This window comes from Drosophila rhopaloa, unplaced genomic scaffold, assembly GCF_018152115.1.
Source record: "Drosophila rhopaloa isolate 14029-0021.01 unplaced genomic scaffold, ASM1815211v1 contig_115, whole genome shotgun sequence".
Classification (NCBI taxonomy): domain Eukaryota; kingdom Metazoa; phylum Arthropoda; class Insecta; order Diptera; family Drosophilidae; genus Drosophila; species Drosophila rhopaloa.
The window spans coordinates 5,662,745-5,683,788 of NW_025334990.1; the positions used below are offsets into that span (position 1 = coordinate 5,662,745).

General features: G+C 37.3%; 7 protein-coding genes across 8 annotated transcripts; 5 read left to right on the top strand and 2 right to left on the bottom strand.

Annotated features, from left to right (window-relative positions):
• The first annotated feature begins 1,899 nt into the window (after positions 1 to 1,899).
• LOC108044287 (23 kDa integral membrane protein) lies at positions 1,900 to 7,424 on the top strand. Its single transcript, XM_017123247.1, has 6 exons — positions 1,900 to 1,987; positions 3,575 to 3,686; positions 5,941 to 6,132; positions 6,189 to 6,350; positions 6,412 to 6,606; positions 7,080 to 7,424. Exons 2-6 carry the CDS (start codon positions 3,627 to 3,629, stop codon positions 7,149 to 7,151), a joined length of 681 nt encoding a protein of 226 aa, XP_016978736.1. The 5' UTR covers positions 1,900 to 1,987; positions 3,575 to 3,626; the 3' UTR covers positions 7,152 to 7,424.
• LOC108044284 lies at positions 1,903 to 3,528 on the top strand. 2 transcript variants are annotated; one of them, XM_017123245.1, is made up of 2 exons: positions 1,903 to 1,987; positions 2,335 to 3,528. In XM_017123245.1, the coding sequence occupies exon 2, from the start codon at positions 2,342 to 2,344 to the stop codon at positions 3,059 to 3,061; it is 720 nt and encodes a 239-aa protein (XP_016978734.1). In that variant the 5' UTR covers positions 1,903 to 1,987; positions 2,335 to 2,341; the 3' UTR covers positions 3,062 to 3,528. The 2 variants fall into 2 exon arrangements, with proteins under 2 accessions (XP_016978734.1, XP_016978733.1); XM_017123244.2 differs by lacking the exon at positions 1,903 to 1,987 and adding an exon at positions 2,087 to 2,269.
• Positions 7,425 to 8,378: 954 nt separating the features above from the next.
• LOC108044288 (23 kDa integral membrane protein) lies at positions 8,379 to 9,477 on the top strand. The gene is made up of 3 exons (XM_017123248.2): positions 8,379 to 8,719; positions 8,789 to 8,953; positions 9,114 to 9,477. Exons 1-3 carry the CDS (start codon positions 8,468 to 8,470, stop codon positions 9,366 to 9,368), a joined length of 672 nt encoding a protein of 223 aa, XP_016978737.1. The 5' UTR covers positions 8,379 to 8,467; the 3' UTR covers positions 9,369 to 9,477.
• A 111-nt stretch (positions 9,478 to 9,588) lies between these two features.
• LOC108044286 (CD82 antigen) lies at positions 9,589 to 11,851 on the top strand. The gene is made up of 3 exons (XM_017123246.2): positions 9,589 to 9,960; positions 11,061 to 11,252; positions 11,313 to 11,851. Exons 1-3 carry the CDS (start codon positions 9,901 to 9,903, stop codon positions 11,757 to 11,759), a joined length of 699 nt encoding a protein of 232 aa, XP_016978735.1. The 5' UTR covers positions 9,589 to 9,900; the 3' UTR covers positions 11,760 to 11,851.
• A 704-nt stretch (positions 11,852 to 12,555) lies between these two features.
• LOC108044267 (protein late bloomer-like) lies at positions 12,556 to 14,446 on the bottom strand. Its single transcript, XM_017123203.1, has 5 exons — positions 14,286 to 14,446; positions 13,480 to 13,638; positions 13,258 to 13,413; positions 12,831 to 13,034; positions 12,556 to 12,757 (listed from the first exon to the last, which is right to left on the bottom strand). Exons 1-5 carry the CDS (start codon positions 14,343 to 14,345, stop codon positions 12,686 to 12,688), a joined length of 651 nt encoding a protein of 216 aa, XP_016978692.1. The 5' UTR covers positions 14,346 to 14,446; the 3' UTR covers positions 12,556 to 12,685.
• Positions 14,447 to 17,554: 3,108 nt separating this feature from the next.
• Positions 17,555 to 18,334, bottom strand: LOC108044263 (23 kDa integral membrane protein-like). Its single transcript, XM_017123199.2, has 3 exons — positions 18,281 to 18,334; positions 17,782 to 17,979; positions 17,555 to 17,722 (listed from the first exon to the last, which is right to left on the bottom strand). Exons 1-3 carry the CDS (start codon positions 18,332 to 18,334, stop codon positions 17,651 to 17,653), a joined length of 324 nt encoding a protein of 107 aa, XP_016978688.1. The 3' UTR covers positions 17,555 to 17,650.
• Positions 18,335 to 19,126: 792 nt separating this feature from the next.
• Positions 19,127 to 19,941, top strand: LOC108044264 (tetraspanin-33-like; the record flags this gene model as incomplete). The annotated part of the gene is made up of 2 exons (XM_017123200.2): positions 19,127 to 19,342; positions 19,403 to 19,941. Coding segments are annotated over 2 exons (663 nt in total), but the record flags the coding sequence as incomplete, so codon positions are not given.
• Positions 19,942 to 21,044: the final 1,103 nt, after the last annotated feature.

Genomic DNA, 21,044 nt, shown 5'->3' on the forward strand with positions numbered 1-21,044 from the left:
AAAAGTATTTTAACCTCAGTTCCATTTGGTCATCTCATAAATATTTTACAGCGTAGATCGATATTTTTTCATTTGGATTAATATAGTTAACATTTTTGAATACAAATAATGGCAAATGCAACATAAGTTAGTTAATTGTGTCCAAATATATCACGTATACTGCTGATATTATCAAAGTTTTTAAGCTTTCTTAAATTAAATAGCTTTGGTCTAGTGGAATAGATATGTATTAAAATAAGTCTGAAATTTTTTGATTTAAATATCAATAAGTTGTTAATAATAATTTTTCGTACTAGCAGATTTGGTTCATAAATGCGAAGACTTGTTAGGAAAAAATTATTTCAAATAATAACTATTAAATGATAATGGTTTCCGACACTTAAATTATTTTATTTATGCTCTGGAAATGACGTGAATAAAAATTATTTTTTTCAATATTTCGTGCTATATTTCAAATTTAAGATACACAAATAGATGAGGAATTTGGCAGTTTTTATTCTGTGCGTTTATTGTAACAAATGGAACGTATCATTCTTTCACGTTTAGTAAGAGTAAACCAATCTATTGAAACGATATTATGTTTACTTTCTTTGGGGTGCGAAAAATCATGATTCATATTCATCATTGATATATTAACAATATTTATTAAAATTCCACATTTATACAGCTTTGATGCTTATATTTCTCATCGTGTGCTTGTTGCAGTGGAAATACATTTAAATGCGGAACAACGTGAGGTTAATTGCGAGGAGCACACTTGTTAATTAGGAATGTCAGCGGGTGCGACAGTTGGCGTTTTCTTCTCCAAATCCAAAAATATTGCTGCCAAGCCACGTTTACATTGGATTACGATTACGTAACATGGAAACCAGTTTTGATGTTGTTATTGCGGTTGCTGTTGCTGTTGTTGTTAGTGTGTCAAGGAAAAGTCTCAGACAATTACAACGCCCTTCTGTCTAGTAATTAAAAACGGAAGCCATGCCCGAAGCCATAGTAGGGTGACTATTGCTATTGAAACTTCCAGCGCATCAGCCCAAACTGGTTGGCTTATGGCACTTTCGTGAAAAGTCCGCCCACGACAATCCGAAAACCGCAAAACACGTTCGCCAGCTGCAGTTGAAATCGTATCGAAAGTTTTGCGGTTCAACGTTCCGAAAAAACTTCTGAAAATTAAAATGTCTCAGTACAATTTATAGCATCTACGCAGATCATTTTTTTTTTTTTGTATTTTCAGATGTAAGATTAAATTAATTCTAAGAAGAGGCAATTTTTTCAGCACCAACATATTCATATTTAAGGTTCAGATTTATATCTTTCGAAATCTTTCCATATTCGAAATATCAAAATTTATTTAATTGTTTTTTTTTAATTTTGCTTTATTTGTTAGTAAAAAGAACTTTTGATCCTTTTCAATCCTTTATATTTATTATTATTAAAAAATTTGAGAGGTGTCAAAAAAGCCATTGAATAAGGAGATTTTAATTTATTGTCCATAAAATAAGATATTTTCATACTTTTTTAAGAGATGAAAAACTCGTGTATTAATTCTTAAGCCCAAAAACAAATTATTGAAATTGATTTTTTGAATATACATTTTTACCGTTACATGGTTTTTTTGTGCCTTTAATAAATTTCATATTTTTCAATCTTAAAAGCAGATAAAAAACAAACGACGACCGCGGTAAATTTGCATAAATAAACAAATGGTTTAGTCACCTGGAGAGGGGAAAACAAGTTAGTGTAATTACCGTTGGAGGAAGGGGGATAGCGAAACGAAACCAAAACCAAAACAAATGCCGTGCGTGTGTGTCGACCTGCGTCGGTGTGCGGGCAACAGGCGGTTGAGGCTGCTATGGAAACAAGTACCGCATAGCGAAGCTTTTGTCCCAGCTCGGCGTTCAGTTAGCATCGACAACGACTGAGGAACGGTTCGTAAGCCGGAACGCGCGTAAATTCATTCAGCAAATAAAAAAGCGGAAAATCCAAGGTGTGTGTTTGTGGGTTTTGTTTTCAAACTGCATGTGCTTGTGTGTGTGAGAGTGACTGTTGGAGAGAGAGCAGGTAGTGTTGTAAAGCGCTTAAACTGCGATCGATGCAATGCCAGCACAAAAATACTAGTCGTCCCGCTCGCACTGTAGGCAAATGTCAAAGTCTGTTCAGTAGCAAAACAGAATTGTGGCCGAGAAAAGGCCGAATCACCGACAAAATTAGCCATTAGCAGGTCTTACGTATAGATTAGCCCAACAAAACGACATAACGAATCCGTGTGGTAAAGTGACACAGGCCAGTGGATGCCTAGAACCCAAGATAACCTAACCAGCGAACCATTTCCAGTTTCTCAATGGAGTCGACCAAGGATTTTGTACGGGCCAAGTACCAGGACTTATGTAACTTCCTGGAGCGGGACACTCTCGGCAGCGAGGTGGCTATCTACGGAACTTCAGCTCTAATGCTGGCCGTGGCCTATGCGAAAAGGAAACCCGCCTATCTGGTGCGCCAGTTCAAGCAGCCCTCCCACATCCCGGAGCGCTTAATCAGCGAGCGTGTCATGCACACGGGTAGAATCGCTGGAATCAAGCAGCAGGAGCAGGACACTTTGCTGATGATCCAGCACAAGCCACTGATTCCAATCTTCACCAGCCGCCGACGCCTGCTGCCTGTGAAGCTGCCAGGGGTGCGAGTTAATGCCAACGGCTACTCTTGGCTGCAGCAGTGCATCACTGGACGAGAGGCCACCTTTCTGCCCTTGAAGTCTGCCAAAGGTCAGGACTTTGTCGTCTGCCAGCTGTGCCTCGTGCATCCGCCAAAGGGTAACCGCCTGGTGGACATTTCGGAGACCCTGCTTAAGCTCCGATTCGCCCGATTCGTCCAAGATGCTGCCTCTGGAGTGAAGAGGAACGGAAAGTACTACCAGCATCTGAAGAAGGTGGAGCAGTCCACCGCTGGGAAGGAGGCCTGGCTGTCCTGGGCATCTGGCTATCCCTACATCTGGCGGCGCTACCACGAACTCAAGCAGCGCCTGCTTCCCAAGGAGAAGCTGCTGCCGGAGCTAGTGCGCTGATCCCGATCTACAAGCCCTGCCTTCAACTTAGTTGTAGGATAGCTTCCTACCATTAACATAGTTCTAGGGCTAGCTAGTCCCTTTATTTAGCTTATGTGCTTTTTGAACTGCCTTATTTAATTTGGAATACCTTTAAACAGACTGCTATACAAATGATTTTAAGACAATAAATTTATAATAAATAACTCATTATTTGTGTAAGTTAAGCACAGATACACAACTCCGCTCAAAAAGTACACTTGCTATTGGGCTAGCTAGCTACTAACCAAACGAAACCAACGACAATCGATGCCCAGGCGGTACGTGATCGTGTGCTAATTTCCACACCCAGTAAAGCCAGATGTGTGGCATTTTTTTAAAATGTTCAAATATACTAAATGTTTTTACTAGGGATTACATTAGTGTGTGTGCGTGCGTGTGTATGCATGTTTCCCAAATAAAACGTTAAATATCTTTTTACGTTTGTATCCAAATGTTTTAATTCCATTCCTTTTTTGTTCCCCGGACGATCAGTTGCATTTAGCATTCCACCTTCACCTGTAATCTTCCACAAAACTAAACCAAAATGAGCTGCGGAATCTCCATGGTTAAATATATACTATTTATATTCAATTTGCTCTGTTCGGTGAGTAGAACAAATTAATATTAATAAATTTAACACCGTCATCGGCCAATCCCAGTTCAGTGTTCTCAGCGTTAGGATAGCCATGATATCATAACTTTGGTACGTTGAAACTGGTTTTTCCCTAAAAAACGTTTTTTGGATTATTTGTTGAGAGAGTCGCGACTAAAAACTTGTTGACAAGAGTATGTTTTAAAGCCATGAAAGGGGACCGTGCATTTTGGGATTCTTATAGTTATAGGTATTATCGAAATATTAATGATCAAGCAAACTATCACAAAATACATATTTTTTTGTTAAAGATCTAAAAAATATAAAATATTAACTCTTAAAAGCTATAATTACTTTCATTAAACCTTAAAGGAACAACAATAATAACTCACTTTTTCGGTTATGAAACGCACTGTAAATGTAGAGTGGGGGCAGAGCTTGAGATCATCAGTATTCCAAACCTGTTATTAAAATTGGGCTACCTTTGTGACGTAGCGGTATCCAACAAATTCTGTATAAATTTGTGTATACTACGTATTTTGTTTATTTTGGTAACTGAAAACGAGTTTAGATTGCTTTGGTTTGGTTCAACAGAGTTCCCCACAATCGAGCCGCTGAAACATGCATCCCATTAGTTGGCATCCGCTCGAGGTTAACTGGTTTCAAACAGCAACCTAACAATCGTTGAAACACCAGCCAGCAGTGGCATTTTCGATATGGTTTTGCAACTTCTAACTAACTGCCCCAAAGTGGCTGCACCGCCGCGAGAAACTGTACTTTGCCTAACCAGTTTGGGGCCCTGATTTGCAGGTGTGATTGCACAGCATTGGGGGCCCTGCATTATTTTGCGTCACGCAAAAATGTAAATATGCTATACAGCGAGAAAAACGCTCACTTTAAATTGTTGGGTAAAAACTAAACTTACTTAAACCCCGAATTGTTCAGTTATAGGTTTTCCAGCGCTAGAATACATAATCTAATACCTTATTTAAAAAGCCTTAGATTAAATGTCATGTAGACATGGACGATAGGAATAGAAACCTAAAATTATTTGTTTATGAGATATGTAGGTAGAGAAGTGAAGAAATTAAATATAATTTGAATACCAATTGAATAGGATTCGAATAATTTTAAAGGTGGTTATAAAATATATACCATTATTACAAATTATTACTATTTATATAAGAGTCATGTTTGTATATGTGATAAACACACCTACTCTGACTAGAAATGTTCATTGTTAAGTTGCGCGTAATTACATTAAAAGTGTTCGACCGAAAATAGTTGACTTAATTGAATGTGAACTTGGTCTTATTGCTAGGCGAGTCAAAACTAGGAAACAAATATAATTTCATTTACACACTTACATAATAGCAGTAGGCGAAGTACACTTGAACTCAATTTTTCACGGATTGGTGGGGGTTGACGCACCAAGATAGAAAAACCAGACGAATGGGTTGACTTTTTATTATTATAATTAGACTTGGGCCGCAATTTCACTGTCTTCTGATCTGCCCCAATTAACTTCTGAATTCAGCGGCTTAGTCATGCTGAAATTTTGAAATTTCGAAATTCCTTTGAATTATAGTTTAATCAGTCGCATCTAATCTAATAAATACGGTTTGACGGAGGGCGATAAAAAATCAAAGCCAAAATAAATTTGTTTTTGATAGCTATCGTAGATTGTAATACTTATCATATCATAATTAACAAAATCAAGCGGATTGATAAGAGATAAGCCTTTGATAGGCATGGAAATTAGCAAGCCATTGCCGTAGCCATTGATAAACAAAATAAGAAGTAATTTGAATATAGATGTAATATTTTTCAGTTAATCTACTCATCTAAACCAATATTTTTTCAAAAGCATAGACTTATCAAAAAAGATTTTAAAATATTAAAAATGGTTTATTTTGGTCATCGTAGATTGCCTGTGGCTGATATCTATTTTCTTATATTTTTTACTGTGTGTTGCACATATAAAAAGTTGTTATCAATTAAAGCTTTGAACGTTTGAAAAGCTTTTAGGTAAAAAGTTGAGGGTACTCCCAATAAACATGTATTTGGTGAATATGATAAACTCCTTTTTTCACTTAAACAAACATATTATTAAAAAATAAGAAATAAGAAATAAGATTTAATAAATAATACAAATTCCTCCCCTTAACTTTTGCAGAAGAAACTTGTTAGTATAGTTAGTTATGACTGGGTTGGCTAACTTTGGATTGTATTATTTATTTTTAACTGAACATTTTTACTTTCTCAGATATGCGGCATCTTGCTAATCGTTTTTGGAGCTCTGCTGTTTAGCAAAGTCCACAACTTTGAAGATTTCGCGGATGCCTTGCGGACGCAGCAGGTGCCCGTCACGATGATTATCCTGGGTGCCGTCATCCTGCTGATCTCCTGGTTCGGTTGCTGCGGCGCCATTCGCGAGTCCTACTGCATGTCCATGACGGTAGGGAATCATGATTACTTTCGATCACTTTTATTAATTCTCATTATTTACTGTAGTACTCGATTCTGCTGTTCGTCCTAATGATTGGCCAACTGGCCTTGGTCATCTACATGTGGGTGCAGAAGGATAAGTTCTTGGTACACATGGGCGATGCCGTGGAGAAGGCTTGGGAGAATCGCACCCGTCGCTCCGACTACATGGATGCAATCCAGATCAGCGTAAGTTTTTTGTTTGCTTGTGATTTGAACATGTATCTTTATCTGGTTTTTCCCCTGACAGATGAAATGCTGTGGCCGCCTTGGATACACCGACTACTCCGGCCAGGGTAGATTCCCCCCTTCTTGCTGCAAGGACACCAACAGGTGCACCCAGGAGACCATGTACAAGAAGGGCTGCAAGGCCGCCTTTGTCGAATTCTGGGATACATACAGCGATGTCATCAAGTATGCTGGCCTGGTCATTGCAGGCATTGAAGTAAGTTTTCTCACAGATTCGAAATTTATCTTACAAACAGGAGTAAATCCCAGTTTTAATATATGACCAGAATTCGAATCCAATTTAGTGAGTTTAAGCCTATGTCCTGTTCATTTTAATGAATCAACTTTTAAAATAAAATTTGGGTTTCGATATTAAGATAATTTAAATTTTAAAACACTAAAGCCGAACGTTTTGAAACGAAAGCACTTTTTTGAGTTTTTTAAAATACAATTTTTTGAAAGCAAACAGAAAATCTGTATTAGATAAGGAAATTATGTTTGAAGACAATTGGCCGTGTAGATGTAAGAAAAATATATTTATTTTTGTTTTTATAAACTATGCATTACAATAAATACTCTAGTTACTTTATACCTTGGTATTTCACCATAGATTATTTCCAATTTTGTTTAACTGGCAGGTTTTATCTTAAATATCTATTAATGCCCTTCCTATTTTTACTTTTCATCCAGTTTGTCGGCTTTGTTTTTGCTTGTTGCCTGGCGAATAACATTCGGAACTATCGGCGCCGTGCGGACTATTAATCAATGGAAAAGAGATCCTTTTTTACTAATGTTAATTGAAACCGAAAGTACGAATTATGTTGCCCAATTTTGCGAATATACATATCACCTGATACAGATGGCCATTGAAATTTACATAATCTCAAGTTTAAGCAGAAAATCCCATGCCGTATACGAAATAAGATCGTTAGTTAAAAAGTTATATTGATTGTGCTTATATTTGTAACTGTACAAAATAATTTATACTCCAAGAAATTGCAATAAAATGAGAAATTTATTAAATGTTTCACCGTAGGTGCACTGTTATGTTATATACCCAATTGGTAGTAGAGTAATATGGTAAATTATAATATAATAATATAATTATCGTGAACAAGTTTGTGCAAAGCAGAAAGTATCGTTTCCGACTTTGAACAAATATTAAAAGGTTAACTTACGTTTAATATTTCCAATGTTCGTTGGAATATTTGACTACGAATATAACTATACGAATTAAAACTTTTTAAGAACACGAATCGATTAAAAATAAAGGCCTGAAGGGGCAACAAACATAATTAGATAACCGCATTAATCGATCATTGGTTTTATTGCCAAATTTCCATAGAACTAACCTATCAGAAGATTATATTTAGTTGGCTACTATGCAATCTTATCTTTATTCAGGTAGTTTATTTATAAGGGAAAATATAGCCATTTTTGAATGCCGAAGGGAAGTTCTTATTCTCTGAAAACCCCAGAAATTATAAGAATCTAAATCGGGTTGTGAGTTTTGCTGGCAGAGCACTCGTTAAAAGTTTATTATTCGTTTGATAGTAAATAAATCAACGCGATAAGATTGGGGACTCACACGGAAACGGTGGCCAAGCTACGTAATTCGTGACTCATAGTTCACATCAACTTTTCTTTTCTACCGATAAGTCCAAGGTGTGAAAGGCGGGAAAGTGTTGAAATGCTAAATGATTCATCTTAGTAGAGGACCAACGCTCCCTAGATAGAATTTTATGAATGTACGATAATTTCCGCCCCCTCCGAATGCTTAGAGTAAAGTTCGTGATTCACGTCCGCGGGTACGTAAATCCTATATGGTCTACTATCTACGCGGGTGCAAATTGATCAACTGAATGTTTTTTTCAAGTACATAGGAAAGAGAGCCTCCAGTGCAAGTACATATAGTACTTTATGGCTGAGATAATAACGCTTCTGATAAGATGAGGGCTTCGAATACGCTTTAATAGCCGCGTACTGCCAGATGGCCAATTCAGTTTGACGAAAATCGTCGCTTCGAACGAACGGATTATCCAACGAACCAGAAACGAGAAACCCAAAAATCCAGCACAATGAATTGCCTATCCGCGATGTTTAAGTACCTGCTGTACTTGCTCAACCTGATCTTCGTGGCCGGTGGCATCCTGCTGATCGTGGTGGGCTCCATCATGCTGTCAACGATGGGTAACTTCACCGCCTTCGAGGGAGCAGTCAACACACAAACTATCCCAATCACGATTATCGTCATCGGTTGTGTCACCTTCGTGGTGGCCTTCTTCGGATGCTGCGGCACTATTCGCGAGAACCCCTGTTGCACCACCATTGTGAGTTTTTTCGATCTGATGTTCATCCGATCCGTCTTACTGACCAGTTTATATCCCATTTTCCCTTAGTACGCCATCTGCATGCTGATCCTGTTTGGGCTGCAACTGGCCCTCTCGATTTGGATCTTCGCGGCGAACGATAAGTTCCTAACCAGCATGGGCAAGGTGGTGGACAAGGCTTGGGATGAGAACGACGCCGCCCAGGGATATCCCATGGATGCCCTTCAGTTGGCTGTAAGTTAACAGAGATTAAGCTAATATTTTGGATGAATTGCATAGGCTTATGAGAACAATGTGATGCTTAATATTGCATTATGAATCGTAAATTGCAGTCGACTTCAAAAAACTTTATACAGATAACATAGATTATATAACCTATCTATTTTTCTTACAGTTCAACTGCTGTGGCAATGCGGGATACGATGAGTATGTCGGCAGCAAGCCAGCCTCCTGCTGCGGCTACAAGGATCGCAACAAGGCGTGTGAGGCCGAGATCTACACCCTGCGTCCTGGTTGCCAAACTGAGTTCGTCGACTTCTGGGCCTCCAATACGGACATCATTCGATGGAGCAGTCTGATCATCGCCCTCTTCGAGCTGGGCATCTTCATCATGTCCTGCTGCCTGGCCAGTGCGATGAGGAAGCGCTAAACTAATGGTCGGAGCAACCTTCTTAGCTGTAGCCCAGTTCCTAGCATAAATTCCAAAACAAATCCATCACTCATCGTAAATAAACCGAAATAGGTTAAGCTCAATGAAATATTATTGCTTATTCGCTGTCTATCTTTGGCCACCGCCTATCTAATCACGACAAGTTGATGTTTTTCGAAAAACTATGTCCTTATCAGTCAAAAAGCCCACGGCCAACGTTTGTGAGATCAAATGCCCTCAGAAATGAATCACTCTCGTATGCCAACTGTTATCTATTTCCCCAATATTCGGGCCCCATTATCGATACTTCCTTTGGGCCATGATTATGATATCAGACACTGGGGTATCTTTCCGATATCGCTAGTGTCCGTTGGACAAGTTAAAAACGGTAGCCCATCTGGAAGACCAGTCCAATCGAACGACAGTAAACGACGCGAGTACGCGATAAAATCACAGCAAATCAGAATTCCTCTGGGATAACACTATCCGATTTATATTACTTATAAACTAAAACAAAACAAAAGTTCTTAAAATGGGTTGTCTATCGGGAATAGTCAACTTTATTTTATATATTGTTAATATCGTGTTTTTGGTAAGTTTTTATATAATTGAAAATAAAAGATGTGTCTTTGCATTATAAAGGAACCACAAACGGATACATTTTAAAAATTAGGAATGGAAATAAAGTGATCAAAGTTATTTCAATGTGTGCCAATTTTTTAAGGAACTAAGAAAAATGTGTTATATATAGTGGAAAGCGTTATTTACTTTTTTAAATAAATAATATCGACATATTTCTAATCCAATAATATCTTTGTGTTTAAAGATAAATTATAATTTAATTTAACAAGACTACTTTGAAATTAATTAACGACTAATACTCGATAGTATTTATTAAAATTGAGTCATTGCATAAATAAATTACCCACTTTGACTATCTTTCAAATTACATCCCAATATAAATATATTAGAAGAAAAAAATATACCGAAATCAAGTCATAATTTGAAATAACACAAACTGATTAATAAAATATGAAATAAAATGGGTTTAAATCAAGCAAAGGACAAAGTTTCAATGAAATGGGTGATTTAATACTATCTAATTATAAACATGAAGTGGCACATTAAGCTTTACATCAGTGCTTCAAAAATAAATCTAGAATATTTCTAAATTACGCATTGGTCGCTTCGTTGGCGATTGGTTTTGTGTCACAAGCTTTATTACTATTATTCATATGAATGTGTTGGCAAAGTAAAAAATACAATCAAACACTGTAATTCCTTTTGGCATTCACGAATTTTATCAGTCAATTGACATTATCTGTGTTTTGTAATATAAGTAATGAGTTTAATTATTGAACTTTAATGTGAACACATACACATACAAATTTCGGTTCCTACTAAAGATAATGTCAAGCAAACTACTTGTTTCGTGCAGATAAATGCGTAGTACAGAAGAAAGTGTAAAAAATAGTAAAATATTGTAAAAATTATTATTATAAAAAGGAGAGAAATCTTTACTTTGAAATATGCATTTCTTCCTAGCTCTATGGTGTAATTATTATTAAAACCATTTTTAATATGGTTTATATTTGTACAGGATTTTATAGGATTTTAAATCAAAACATATTTATCTCTATAGGAATTTTGGAGGAATAAACACTATTATTAAAATCATTTATCCATTTGCAGATCGTTGGCATCCTTCTGATCGTGCTGGGCTCGATCATGTTGTCCGATCTTAGTCACTTTGATAGTGCCGGCGATGGAACGAACACCAACACCATCCCCATTTGCGTCACAGTTTTGGGATGCCTGATCTTCGTGGTGTCCTTCTTCGGATGCTTTGGCATTTTCAAGCAGAGTGCCTGCATGACGGGAGCGGTGAGTAATGTGACCCAACGTACATTTATGTCCTGCAACTAAAAGTAATATTCATTTCAGTACACGAGCATGGTATTCGTCCTCTTTATCCTGCAACTGGTGCTCACCTGCTGGGTGTTCGTGAACCGTAATGCATTCCTGGGGGACATGAGCAATTTGGTAACGCTGCTCTGGAACTCCAAGGACTATAATGCAATGGGCGTACTGGAGGAAACCTTCGGCTGCTGCGGCAACACCGGCTATGCCAACTATAATGCCAACAATATCGCGGTTCCCGGAACCTGTTGCGGCTACTTGGATCGCCAGCAAACGTGCAACAACCCTTCGGTCTACCAATCGAGACCCGGCTGCAACTTCAAGTTCGAGCAGTTTTGGGACGACAACATGGACATCATCCGCTGGTCCGGCCTGGGCCTCTGCATTTTCGACTTGATCGTCTTCCTGATCGCCGGCGCCTTGACCAACTGTATGCGCAACCAGAACGCCGGCCGACAGGGTTATGCCTAGTCTTCGAGTAATTTCGCTAAATAAATTATTCCTAACCAAAAAATAATTACATTAACTAGGTAGCATGCCAAATATATTTATTATTACTCCAATTCCAAATTTTCTTCATGATTTCTGTATGTGATTTGAAACTGAAGGAAAAATAATACCATCATATTTATTATGACTTATTCTGTAGCACTTAGGTTGAGAAAAACTCATTTCCTAAAACTTAAAACAATATTTTTCTGAATGTGGGATCAATGGGAGTTCCATTTAGTATTATCGTTGCATAAACATATTTAAAGATATGTTCAATAAGAAGTTTTAATCACGAGGTAATCCTGTGAAATTTAACTTAACTCAGGGTCGGAGATGTTTCCTTCACTGCGTTGCACACTTTTGACCAAAATTAGAATACCGCCTGCAAGGGTATACCAAGAAAGGAAGCAAACTTCGTCATGCCGAAGTTTATATACCCTTGCAGTTATTACAAATTGACTATATTTCGACTTTTTTGCCTATATTACTAAAAACAATGAAACTTTGCATTTTGCCAACCGTAATTCCAAAATATTTAAATATTATTAAATTAAAAACAACAAAGTTATAATTTTTTTGAATTGATTTTTCCGATTGGGAGCTATATGATATAGTCGCCCGATCCGACTTATATACTACCTGCAATAGAAAGAAAACTTTTGGGAAAGTTTCAAGCAGATATGTAGCTTTAAAACTGAGGGACTAGTTTGCGTAGAAGGGGACAGACGGGCAGACAGACGGACATGGCTAGATCGACTCTCCTGGTGATGCTGATCAAGAATATATATTCTTTATAGGGTCGGAAATGTCTCCTTCACTGCGTTGCAAACTTTTGACTGAAATTGTAATACCCTCTGGGTACCAAGAAAATTAAGAAAATTCTTTTCTGAAGTGGTAATGTGTCGCTAATAGTTAAAACGTCTCTGGCTTTTCGTGTAGTTAATGGCCAAAATTGCGCCCAGCACGATAAGGACAACCTACAAATGAGAAAATAGAAGAAAGTTAGTGATTATTTAAAGAATGTGTAATAAGTAATGTGTAAACAATCACCATGAATCCGAACAGTAACCAGTCCTTATAACCTACTTCCAAGTTATCATCATCCTCAAAAAACTGTTCCACTTTGCGTAGACATCCCTCCCGATTGATATTCCCACTGTCATAATCCTCGTAGCAACTGTAGGGTATGGTGTTGTACATCATGGCAGTGCTAAAAAGGTAGTCCGCGGAACCATTTAGGCCACAGCATTGGTACTACAATGAATGGACATTTATGAAGTAGTAATTGACTAAAGAAAACTCGAGCAAAACATTGATAAAATACGTCATTTAATTTACTTATTAATGTTAAGCTGTTTAAGCATTTGTACCTAAGGACGTTTCTTTTTTATAAACGAATATTACCTTCGCTATTAAAATACGTTAATTTAGACTTCACTGGTTTAATCATTAGGAAACATGAAAGATGAAGACTTACAGTTGTCTGAATAGTATCCATGCTACCTGGATGAGTCTCCTCCAGTTTCCACTGATCCTTGATCTCTTGAATAGCGTAGTTCTTGATTTTATCTTTGGGATGGAGGATAATGAAGATCAACATTCCTACCAGCAAAGTCAGCAGCAGCGACACGTACTGCAGGGCAAATAAAGGAAGTTACTCATGGTGTGATTAATGTAATAGCATCGTTCAAGTACAAACCATCCAGAGCATTCGCGGTGCTTCGCGAACGGCTCCATAGTATCCAAACAGGGATGTCAACAGTATAACGACACCCCCGACCAGGATGAGAATAGCAAACAGATTCCCCAACTCTCCAAAGCTAAGGGCTCCGACACCGATCACAAGGATTCCAACAATCTGTAAGTTTGGTGAATAATTAGAGGAAGCCGAAATTAATATGCCTCTTGCTGATGAAAAAGCATCAAAATCTATTTTATGACTCAAAGAACTAATCAAAGAATTTGCAGCGTTGTTCGGAAAAAAATGTAATTCGTTTATTTAATTCACTAAATTAACTTATTAGTCTTATACTTTATGACAAAGGTTTAATTGTTAAATTAATTAAAAAAAGCTTTATATTGCCAGGCTTTATATTTTCAAGTACCACCAGTATATAAGTTCAATGGCATTTCAGTCAGTTGTGATTATGTGATCCATAGTTTCGTGACCTTGAGAAGGCCACAAGTTCGAGTTGACTACTAACTAACTAACTATGTTCTTCTATATTATCTTCGCTTTTAGAACTAAACGTGAATGGGTAACTCATTTCGACGCTTGGCTCCCAAACCTCTCCTTTCGGCAGGAAAACGAGGCAGAGCAGAAGCCATTAGCACACAGATACCTTCGAAATGTAGACCTAAGCAAAACACGCACCCCAAATTAGATCATATAGTAGCCGGATGGGAAGTTTAAAATAGAACCCCTGACATCGAAGCTCGTATATTTAAAATATAATGGCTGGATATTTGCATCATATGTTTATATAGATTTAGTGCTCTACTTACCAGCCATATTGCATTAAAAAAGAAAAACGAGAACTTTACAGTGCTCGTTGCGCAGCTCATTTTGAATTCCTGTTTCTATATTTTAATGTTTCTCGCACGTGCAACAATTTACCGATTGTCGATCTGTTTTTTAAATATTGAGACTCGGACTCGCGGACTACTCTGACCACGGTCCCGAGAAAACTGAGCGTCGCAAAAGTTAAAAAAATATAAAATTCGATAGTGATTATAAGTATGAATCTAATTTTAGAAAAAGAATACAAAACATATAACATAGGAAACATTTTCTAAAATATCACACCCTGACCATAAAACAGTTTTAACCCTGTCCAAGTAGCCTAGGGGTTGGAACGTCTGACCAGAAATCTAAGCACCGCAAGTTCAATTTCAGCTGCCATCGGGCCATACATCTTTCTTCTTTTCTTTTTTATACCCTTGCAGAGGGTATTATAATTTTGGTCAAAAGTGTGCAACGCAGTGAAGGAGACATCTCCGACCCTATAAAGTATATATATTCTTGATCAGGATCACCTCCTGAGTTGATATAGCCATGTCCGTCTGTCCGTCTGTCCGTCTGTCCGTCTGTCTGTTTCTACGCAAACTAGTCTCTCAGTTTTAAAGCTATCGGATTGAAACTTTGCACACACCCTTCTTTCCTTTGCACGCAGTATATAAGTCGGAACGGCCGGGATCGGCCGACTATATCCTATAGCTGCCATATAACTGATTGATCGGAAATGCCATAACTTTCGTGTTTGTAAAGTTAGGAAGTTGGGATTTTCTATGGGTTTTATATGTGGCCAATCAATCCGACCTACCAAATTTCATAAGGATCGGCCGACTATATCCTATAGCTGCCATATAACTGATTGATCGGAAATGCCATAACTTTGGTGTTTGTAAAGTTAGAAAATTGGGATTTTCTATGGATTTTATTTTTGGCCAATCAATCCGACCTACCAAATTTCATAAGGATCGGCCGACTATATCCTATAGCTGCCATATAACTGATTGATCGGAAATGCCATAACTTTGGTGTTTGTAAAGTTAGGAAGTTGGGATTTTCTATGGATTTTATTTTTGGCCAATCAATCCGACTTACCAAATTTCATAAGGATCGGCCGACTATATCCTATAGCTGCCATATAACTGAACGATTGGAAATGCCATAACTTTGTTGTTGTTAAAGTTAGGAAGTTCGGATTTTTTATGAGTATTAAGAATGCATCATATGAATAATTTTGGAGAATATAATTTACAGAGTATTCTGCAAGGGTATATCAACTTCGGCTCCGCCCGAAGTTAGCTTTCCTTTCTTGTTTTTACTTGTATTATAAACACACATGTGAAGTAATGCTTAGAACGACTAAAGGTTTTATCCTTTATTGAAAAGTAATTAAAATTTTTCTTGTCATATGAAATATCATCTTAGAAAATTTATTTTAAATATTTTAACTTTCACAGTTGCGACTTAACCAGTTCTAAAAACTTTTTTAAACTAATACTTCGCAAACGCCCCATCTATAGGCTTTGGTTTGCCGTGCGTTCTTCGCGCGCGACCGTGGCTCCATTCAATGTCTTTGAAGTCACGCGCGGGAGACCTGGGTTCGAATCCCGCCGACGGACGAATAAAATTTTCGGATAAGATACTTATCATCGGAGTTTAATTGTAAGAACTGAAATAAAATCATAAATTGTAAACAATTTCTCTCTCCCCCCCCCCACAGAATTTACAGTTGAAATCGATATTGGCAATTCATTAGTACTTTAATACAAACTTTGTGACATTTCTGAATGAAAAGCGGTGTATATATCATATACATATGTATACACATACATAAAAATATACAAAAGTCCATAAATCCTGAATGAAAAATTACACTTTTTTCTAATTTTTAGAAAAAATACCCTAAAATTTATGGTTAGATGCCCTACTTTTAAGAAATATTTTTCTATTTTTTAGAACAATTTTTCTTGTTTTTAGGGCCCTTTGCCTTAGATTTTAGAAAGGAACGGGTTAATTTTGGTATGAGTGTATACTTTACAAAATATATATCTTTGGAAACATAAACCATTTTTTATTTTAAAATGGTTACTTATTTAAAATTGGCATTTATCAGTTAACCCTCTTTGCAACGAATACTTTTGTGACTCACTGTATATATATTTATATATATTTTTAAAGAATTAGGTAATTTTGAGACGTTAGAGTGGGTGTTGCAAATTAACTTACGCATCACTAAAAGTGAAGTAAAATTTATTTGAACATTCAATTAAATTTAAAAAGATAAGATAAGCATGGAACTCTAATGCTGCTAATCTAACCTCGCAAGTAGTCATGCCAACTTTGGCCCTAAACCAAGATTGGAATCTTAAAATCAAGCACAACAAGAAAGGAAAGCTATCTTTGGGCGGATCCGAAGTTGATATACCCTTGCTGAATATTTTGTAAATTATATTCTCTAAAATTATTCATATGATGCATTCTTGATACTCATAAAAAATCCCAACTTCTTAACTTTAAAAAAACCAAAGTTATGGCATTCCAATCGTTCAGTTATATGGCAGCTATACAATATAGTCGGCCGATCCTTATGAAATTTTGTAGGTCGGATTGATTGGCCAAAAATAGAAAATCCAATTGTCCTAACTTTACAAACAATCAATTTTGTAGTTTTAATTACAATTTTTTTGAATAAATTATTCTTCTTGCACCCGGACGAGTAAAATAACTTATGCGTGTAAAACTTGTGAACATGCATGCATGATACCTACATATGTAGATATTATTGATAATTTACGTTTCAAAATACTCGTACACACCTTTTGGGAAGGAGTAAATTATTTGTTCCATTTATAGATCTAAATCGCAATAATCTATTAAAAATAAAAGTCTAAAATAAATATTAATTTCGTATAATAGCATTTATAAATATTCATAGTATCGAATATTTATAAATGCTATTATACACCGGCAAGTCGATCTAGCCATGTCCGTCGCTCTTTTTTACGCAAATTAGTCTCAGTTTTAAAGCTATCTGGATGAAACTTCCCCAACAGTCTTATTTCTTGAGCAGATAGTATATAAGCCAGAACGGTCCAGATCGGTCGACGATATCGTATAGCTGCCATAGGAACAGCTTCGTTGTTTTTGAAAGTATTTTTTCAAAAATGTTGTTTTTATTTTTTAAAAATTTGGCACGCTTATATCAAAATGACGCAACTTCGTTGTCTTTCAACATGTACATGCTACACAGGGGGACTTTGAATAAAATATTTAATTTGTTTTCTTTATTAATACATTTACTCTGTCATTTAACAGTTCGGGAGCTAATCTTAGTACTATATTAAAGATGCTTAAACTCTTAGTAGTTCTGGCGTCTCTGGGAGTTGCGCGTCTGGTTGGCCAAGCAACAAGCGAATATAAAGGCCACAAGCTGAAAAAAAGGTGTTTCTAGTTAGTATGGCGGATTCGAAAGATTCAGATTCCAATTACCTCAACAGCGGTCACACCCAGACCAGCGTACTTGATGATATTCGCGTTGGTGTCCCAGAACGAATCGACGGCTCTCAGGCAACTGGGACGGCCAATAACTTGGGTCATTCCGCAGGATCCGTTGGTGGGCGCGTCGCAGCAGGAGGCGGGATAAGAAATTCCGTAATCGGCAAATCCGTTAAGACCACAGCACTTGAACTGCAATGAAAGGATAATTTACGAAAAAAACCCTATGATAAAAAGCTTTCCAATTTTATTGTTATACTCGAAATGTTCTACTATTATCAAATTGTTTTCTGAGGTTGGCATTTTGTTTTTCAAATTATTAAAATTAAAATAAATACAAGAATTATTATCATAAATAATTATTTCTGATCATTTAAAAAACAAAGATAATTATTTACCAAAAGTAAAAGTTTAGAGATCCTTATTGCAAAATTACACAATTGTTTTCTCTAAGATTTAATTAACTTTGTAAAAGGAAATGAAATGCACTCACGGTTCGCTGCAGTGTGTTCATAAGAAGGTCGTCAGATTTGCGCAAATGCCGCATATCTGCAATGGAAAATCGAAAATTAGCTATGTTAGTCAAAGGCTTCGATGACTGTTATCGCGGCGGTGATTCAAGCGAATTGAATAACAGCCACCCCCGCCCAAACTATTCCAATTAGCATCGGGTACTTTACACGGAGGGAAAAAGCTCACACTCAATCGGGGATATAATTATATATAGATAATTGAATGATTTCAGTTTAAAACAAGAGAGAACGCTGTAGTCGGGTGCCCCGACTATCAAATACCCGTTACTCAGGTAAAGGGAGTGCGAGGGAGATGGAGATAGAAACTTTGATCACGCATAACTTTTTAACGAATGGTCCGATTTGAAAAATTTCTTCTACATTTCGATAGGTATTGATAAACACAATAAAACTGCATTTTTACTTTTCCGAAATATTTAAATTTTTAAAATCGTATATAAGCGATTGTGGGCGTTAAAGGGGGCGTGGCACCTTTTTGAAACTTGCGCTGCGTAGGAACTCCTAGAATATGCCTGCAAAATATCAATCTTCTAGCTTTTATAGTTTCCGAGATCTCAGCGTTCATACGGACGGACAGACGGACAGACGGACATGGCTATATCGACTCGGCTAGTGACCCTGATCAAGAATATATATACTTTATAGGGTCGGAAACGCTTGCTTCTAGCTGTTACATACTTTTGCACGAATACAATATACCCTTTTACTCTACGAGTAACGGGTATAATAATTATTATAAAAAGGAGAGAAATCTTTACTTTGAAATATGCATTTCTGCAGTAACGTGAATGAAATAAACTCTGTTATTAAAATCATTTATCCATTTGCAGATCGTTGGCATCCTTCTGATCGTGCTGGGCTCGATCATGTTGTCCGATCTCAATCACTTTGATAGTGCCGGCGATGGAACGAACACCAACACCATCCCCATTTGCGTCACAGTTTTGGGATGCCTGATCTTCGTGGTGTCCTTCTTCGGATGCTTTGGCATTTTCAAGCAGAGTGCCTGCATGACGGGAGCGGTGAGTAATGTGACCCAACGTACGTATATGTCCAGCAACTAAAAGTAATATTCATTTCAGTACACGAGCATGGTATTCGTCCTCTTTATCCTGCAACTGGTGCTCACCTGCTGGGTGTTCGTGAACCGTAATGCATTCCTGGGGGACATGAGCAATTTGGTAACGCTGCTCTGGAACTCCAAAGACTATAATGCAATGGGCGTGCTGGAGGAAACCTTCGGCTGCTGCGGCAACACCGGCTATGCCAACTATAATGCCAACAATATCGCGGTTCCCGGAACCTGTTGCGGCTACTTGGATCGCCAGCAAACGTGCAACAACCCTTCGGTCTACCAATCGAGACCCGGCTGCAACTTCAAGTTCGAGCAGTTTTGGGACGACAACATGGACATCATCCGCTGGTCCGGCCTGGGCCTCTGCATTTTCGACTTGATCGTCTTCCTGATCGCCGGCGCCTTGACCAACTGTATGCGCAACCAGAACGCCGGCCGACAGGGTTATGCCTAGTCTTCGAGTAATTTTGCTAAATAAATTATTCCTAACCACAAAATAATTACATTAACACAGTAGCATGCCAAATATATTTATTATTACTCCAATTCCAAATTTTCTTCATTTCTGTATGTGATTTGAAACTGAAGATTTAATACCATCATATTTATTATGACTTATTCTGTAGCACTTAGGTTGAGAAAAACTCATTTCCTAAAACTTAAAACAATCTTTTTCTGAATGTGGGATCAATGGGAGTTTCATTTAGTATTATCGTTGCATAAACATATTTAAAGATATGTCCAATAAGAAGTTTTAATCACGAGGTAATCCTGTGAAATTTAACTTAACTCAGGGTCGGAGATGTTTCCTTCACTGCGTTGCACACTTTTGACCAAAATTAGAATACCGCCTGCAAGGGTATAACAAGAAAGGAAGCAAACTTCGGCATGCCGAAGTTTATATACCCTTGCAGTTATTACAAATTGACTATATTTCGATTTTTATGCCTATATTACTAAAAACAGATAATGGGGCTTCTGGAAAGAAAGGTCTCGCGCCTTCCCGCCCAGAGCACTCATCCTAAAAAAGAGAAGGGTCAATCGAAACATGAAGAACAGTGTGTTTCTATAGCATTTCAAAAAGAAAAGTTCTTTTTTATCATTTGTAATTATGGCCCATTTAAATTTGAAATATTTCTAGTCAAACATAAAATGAATTAAGTTTTACGATACGAACCACTGTCTGGTAAATATGTATGCGCCGGCTTCCACCAGCTCCTGGTTCCATTTCATTTGAACCTGGTCAGCGGCGAACTTTTTTATGTAAGTCTCGCTTAATTTGAAGCCGAGATGCCCAGCAAGCTGATTATCAACTGAGCCAACAGTAGGAAGATGTACTGTATTGGCATTGCACGCAAAAAAAAGCAGTAGGAACGAAGTTTTTAAATCACCATTTCGGTTAGATATCCTTTAGCATTCATAATTCCGTCTATTAAAACCAACTCTCCAATTCCTCGAGCGGACATGCAGCCCCAAACTAGTACGGAACCACCTCCATGCTTCACCGTTGGTTTAACATTTTTCAGTTTAAGCTCTTCACAGGGCTTTCGCCACACTTTTCTTTCTCCATAAAATCCGAATATATTGAATTTACTTTCATCACTAAATATTACTTGTTCCCAGTACTCAAAATTCGGGTCTAAATACGT